The following is a 5,459-nucleotide window of genomic DNA, read 5'->3' on the forward strand; positions in this document are numbered from 1 at the left end:
ACTTATCTGTCTATCTATCATGGCGCGGCCCTGAGCCTGCGCGCGTGCGGCGATGCAGGAGGCGGTGCAGTGCACTGTGCCGTTTCGGGGCACACATGGAGGGGTCGACGCGCCCACTGAGCAGGGAGTCCTTGAAGCTGCATGCCGCGGGGCAGGGCACGCGTCCCCTGTCCACAAGGGTGAGACGCGCCCAGCGTGCAATTACCCGTCGAGCGGAAACAAGAATTGGGAAGTAGGGTAGGCGCACGCCCTGTTGCAGGGTGACGACGCGGTCCAGGTTCACAACGCACACGCCAGCTCCCTGCGCAGTGGGCAGCAGTCACCCCACTCTCCTGCCAATCCCCGACGCCTTGCCTGTTGCCTCTGTCACGGGGAACGCCAGCGGGCAGCAGCCGCGGCGGTAGCACGCGCCTGAGCTCGCGCATAACTATCCCAGCGCTGTCGCCGCCGCCGCCGGGCGCTGTGGGGTCAGGTGCGACGTTTGCGCTGCCCCCGCCATCTAGCAGGGCCTGCAGGTGTAGCTGCTCCAGGGCTGCAAACACCTTGGGGGTGGAGGGCCTGCAGGAGCAGGGGAGCCGGCAGAGGGAGGGGCTGACTCTAGTTAAACCCATGGTGGTGGACAGGAGGGGAGCCCGGCGGCCAGTGTGGCCAGGTGTAGGTGCGGGCGAGGAGCGGTAGCTGCCGCCGAGGCCAGCTCTGGCCATTCATGGCACCCAAGCCAGGAGAGGGCAATCCTTTGGGGCCGCCTCCACGCCAGGGATAGCGCCAACAGGCGGGCCACAGCTGCGACCGCCGTCCGTCGCATCAACAGCGCGGCCACAGCGGCGCCGCGCGTACCGACGCGCCCGCGAGCGAAAACGCGTGCAAAGGCTGCTCGCAGCAGCCACACACCGCGCGCTCAGCCGCAGGTGTAGCGGGGTCAGCAGCGGGGCGTCCCAGCAGAGGTGCGGCCAGCTTCACCGCCGACCTGGCTGCTGCTCGGCCCCTGTAGCTGAACCGCGTCCCGCCCTTCGCCACGCCCGAAGCAATCTTTTCACACGGCTTCAACGGCCCCGCCTCCACCACCACCGCCGCCGCCAAGCCGCTCAGCGCCCGCCAGAAGAGCGCTTTTGCGGACAGCGCCGCCCTGCCACTCGCGCTGCGCGCCCGAGGCTGCGAGGCGTCAGCAATTGCAGTCACACTGCAATCTCAAGGAAGCCGCAGCATTGCAAGCCGCATGCGTCTGCTGTCATGGCAGAGGCGTGTGATGTTTTGTCATTCGCCCCAACCCACTGCATGCGATGCAACCATGTTGATGATGGTTACAAAAGCAGGATAGTCAACCGCCCACGAACAGCTCTAGACGAATGAAAGGGAGAAATTGGGCAAGCAAAGGTCAAAGCAACGCTGAAACGGTGCGCTGAGGGTAGGCATATCGATCCTGTCATGCATCCGCGAGGCGGTACGACACGACCGTGTCCACCTTGTGCACCTGTTGGAGGGCGCAGGGTCACACGGCGGACATACGTACGTATCGCGATTGGTGCTGTGCCCATTCGTTGTTCCCGTCCGTGCGGGTCTGTCATGAGCCTGTGGCCAAGCGCGCAGGTTTTGACTCGTGCTGACCGGCAAAGCTCGGCAACATTGCCCTGCCCGCATTGGGCGCGCACCTTTGTCGTGAAGGACCGCAGCTTCACGTCTGTCGCATTTGTGATGTAGCGAGGGTCACTCTCCTCCCTTTGGGGGGATGAGGGCGGGCGCAGGTGAGGCAGTAGAGCGAGTGGCTGGACAGTGGGGCGAGGTGGCTGGCGCCGACTGGGTAAAAGCACCGCGCGAGCGCACATGAATACACAAGTGCTCGCCTGCACATGCATGCCTGCGCGTGCATGTGCGTGTGCGTGCGCGCCAGAAGCGCGTGAGCAGGGGCCTTCCAGCAGCATGGACAATCGGAGGGTTTGCAGCAGACGGCGGGCGCCTTGGGGCAGTTGGTGGTTGCTGTGATTGGTGCACACTGAGCCCTTGGCCCTAAGGCGCACCACTCGTCGGGAACGGACGACTTGGTGTCCGTGTAGACCAACAGGTCAAAGGTGCCTGGGGTTGAGGGTTGGGGGTTGGGAGTTGGAGTGGTGAGGAAAGCGGGGCATGGGGATGCATGGGGATGCGAGACGGCAGCGTTGCAGCCAATACATTGCTGCTGAAGGGGTGCGACCGTGAGCACTGTGCGGCACGAGTTGGGTTGCCGTCGCCATGCGTGAGGGCGCAGCTGCGTGCAGCCCTTGCGCGCCGTGCTTCACCCACAGGGGTCCTCCAGCAGCGGCAGGAAGGTGATGCTGGCCGTGATCTGACAGGGATGAAAGGTGCGGCCAAGGGGATCGTGCGTCAGCAGAGGGGCTGGTTGGGCAGACAGGCGCGGACGCTGGGCGTCACCTTTGGGCAGCAGCAGCCGCGACATCTGCCCAACCAAAAGTGCAGCGCCGGTAGGGTTGCAAACAGCTATGTCTCCAGTGCCCCGCCACCCTGTTGGCCTGTCGCCCCCGCTTTTGGACCGTGTCACCGCTCTTGGGACGCTCGTTGAACCAGGAGCGATGCATTTGCTCACCTGGCGGATGATGGCCTGGATCTCAGCCGTGATCTCCTTCTCAGGCTTCTCAGGCGCCGCCCTGCATGTGTCAAAGCGCAGCAGGCTCTGCATCACGTCTGCGGCTAGGCCAAACCATCACTGCCTCCCTGGTCGGTAAGGATGCGCCAAACCTGTTGGGCCTGGCGAAGCCTGTGAGTGTGGACAGCCCCTGTGCATGGCGTTCGTAGGCCTGCCGCTTGCTGACAAGCTACCCGCTGCACACTCTGTTGGGCGTAGACAGTGGAGGAATGCACACGGTCCAAGCAAATGCACAACGGGGGCCCCGCCCTGCCCAGCTCCGCTCACCCTCCGTTGAGCGTGGCCTCGTCTGTCTGCACCTCGAACGTCCACCGCTCCAGCACCTCCCCCGTGAATGCGCTGGTGACAACCAGCACCAGCCGCTGCAGCAGGCCCTTCTCCAGCCAGTCTGTCCGTCGCAGTAATGGGCCGTGGCGGCGCCGCGTAACCAATGCTGGCGCACGGGGGTGCTGGTTGGCGGCCACGCGGCAGGTGCACTCAGTGTGTTTGAGCTGCTGCACGTCCGGTGATGGGACGCGCTGCACAACGCCAATCCCTTCGGCGCTGCCACCGCCGGTCCCCGCCCTCCCGTCAGCCCCGCCCCTACCTGTCATCTGCTTTGTGACGTTTGTGAGGTAGGCCAGCAGGCCGTCGTCCTTTGTCACCATCATGGCCAGCCCATAGTTCTTCTTCTGCTGGAAGGTTTCCTGCGGGTAGATACCCCGCTGGTACAATATGCTGCGGCCGCAGTCGCGATTTGTAATGCAAGGCACAGCGCCGTGAGTGCAGGGGGCGCTTGCACAGCATGGTGCTCATAGCACGAGCAGTGCCGCTGCCGGGCACGGCAGGGTGCCGTTAGGGCGGGCGCAGCGCAGATGGTTCGGAACCAGCACAGCTGGTAGGTTGCAGTGCACTGCACCCATATATGCTCCATACAAAGCGCACGTTATCACCTATTGACGGCGTAGTTGAAGAACTCTGCGACGATCTGTGCCGAACCTCGCAAGCTGATGGTATTGCGCTGCTTCACTGCCTGCGAGGCCATCTTACTTGTGATTATGCTATAGCACCTTTTACCTGAGATAGGGCCACGCGCTTTGATCTAGCAATTTGAATCCCTCAACATCAGCCTGAGGCACGCAATCGAAGCTTGAATTCGATGACGTTCCAAATTGAAGGTTGTTTATAGCCTGCTCTACTATACCGTAGGGATGCATGCAGTCAATCGTCTCGCCTGTCATCAGAGTCACCAGGTGTCTCGGACACAGGTACTCTACTGCACGCCGCCTGCAAGCCAAACAGGCCAGGGCTACCATGAGTGAGCCCATACATTGGTGGGGGGATGAATAGCTGGCAGGATGGAATGTGTTGTGGGGCGCATGCGGAAGGGTCTGAGTGCAGCAGGTTGCCGATTGGCTTGTTGCTGCAACATGCGCACGCATGCGTGTCACCTGGCTCTGAGTTTGTAGCGCCAAGTTCCCCCTGCGTGACAGCCATGGCCCAGCCACATCAACGCCTGCATGTAGCAATGATATTGAGACATTTCACCCACCGCTTGGTTGGACCCTCCGCTCGCTGCCACTGCAAACCTGGGCGGGGTGGGCTTCTGCACGTCGAAAACAGGAGCCTGGGTGGTGATCACCTGAAGCTTGCTGCAATGATGCTGTCCTGCAGCGGTGCTGGACACAAGCACAGTTTGTGCACTCGCAGCAGATTTGCGCAGCCGCCTTCAGGCGGCACAACCTGTGTACAGTATTGTGTAAGCGCGCCCTCCAGAGATGCAGCATGCGTTTGACGCAACTCTGCAGCCGGGCACCATGGCCTGCTTGCGCTGCTGTGCTGCTGGAGGCCACAGTACAATCACATCCTGGCAGCACGGCGTTATTGTTACATTGGGTCAGCGACTAGCTGATTCCCCAGCGATTGATGGCCATTTGCGCGCACAAGCTGCGTCCACACAGCAGCGAGCCAAGCTGCTGCATGCAAGTGATGGGTGTCGTGGCAAGGAAGAGTACAGAATACATAGCTTGAGATGCAAGAGCAGCAGCGTGTGAAAGTCCAAATAAGGTGCTGATGAGTGGAACCACCAACGACATCAGCAAGAGCCGCAAGAAAGAAGATGACGTGCTGGCAAAGAACTGACAACCAGATAGAGTGCTCACAGCAGACTGTCACCAACCAAACTGAGTGTGAGGTCGTGGTTGATATAAAAAGCGGCACCCCTGGCCGCAAGCATGTAAGGCGTGGCCAATTGAGCGGCTTGGCCACCTTACCCCTGGTGCGGAGAGCGGCCGGCAGCTGGGTATTTGTCAAGCCCCAAACGGGCCCGCCCAGCCTGCGCACACGGCAACGCCCCGATGATCAAGCCAAAGCTCGAGCCACCGACCAGCAGTCATGAGCTGGGCCGCAGAGCCTGCGAAGCGCCTTCAAGCGCCCTGCCCGCCATCTCAGCAGCGCGGCGATGGGCCGCCCGGCATCACGGGGACGTGGGCGTACTCGGCAGCCGCCACCTCCGCGAGGCGGCCCGGAAAGCCCGCCATGATCTTACGCACCCGCGCCTCGGCGCCGGCCTCGACGCAGCGCCGCTGCAGCTCTGCCGCCAGCTCCTCCCTTTGAGCAGCAGTGAACCCAATCTTCCCCATGCTGGCCGCCTCCCGCAGCAGGGGCAACACCTGGATGAAGGACAGGCATTGGAGCAGGCACAAGGCGGCGCTCAGTGAGGCACGTGGTGAGGGGGCAGTAGCGATGCTGTGAAATTTACGCGCAACGCAAACGCAGGCGAGTGTCTTGTGACACAAGTGGGCTGGAAGCGAGAGCCAGCGCGCACTTTATCTGCGAGGTA

General features: G+C 62.4%; 1 protein-coding gene across 1 annotated transcript; it reads right to left on the reverse strand.

Annotated features, from left to right (window-relative positions):
• Window positions 1-1,423: 1,423 nt before the first annotated feature.
• Window positions 1,424-3,662, reverse strand: MNEG_9980 (Mitotic spindle assembly checkpoint protein MAD2A; the record flags this gene model as incomplete). The annotated part of the gene is made up of 8 exons (XM_014041546.1): window positions 1,424-1,471; window positions 1,650-1,716; window positions 2,016-2,070; window positions 2,278-2,320; window positions 2,579-2,639; window positions 2,906-3,026; window positions 3,225-3,355; window positions 3,571-3,662. 8 exons carry the CDS (start codon window positions 3,660-3,662, stop codon window positions 1,424-1,426), a joined length of 618 nt encoding a protein of 205 aa, XP_013897000.1.
• Window positions 3,663-5,459: the final 1,797 nt, after the last annotated feature.

This window comes from Monoraphidium neglectum (genome assembly GCF_000611645.1).
Source record: "Monoraphidium neglectum strain SAG 48.87 unplaced genomic scaffold scaffold02135, whole genome shotgun sequence".
NCBI lineage: Eukaryota > Viridiplantae > Chlorophyta > Chlorophyceae > Sphaeropleales > Selenastraceae > Monoraphidium > Monoraphidium neglectum.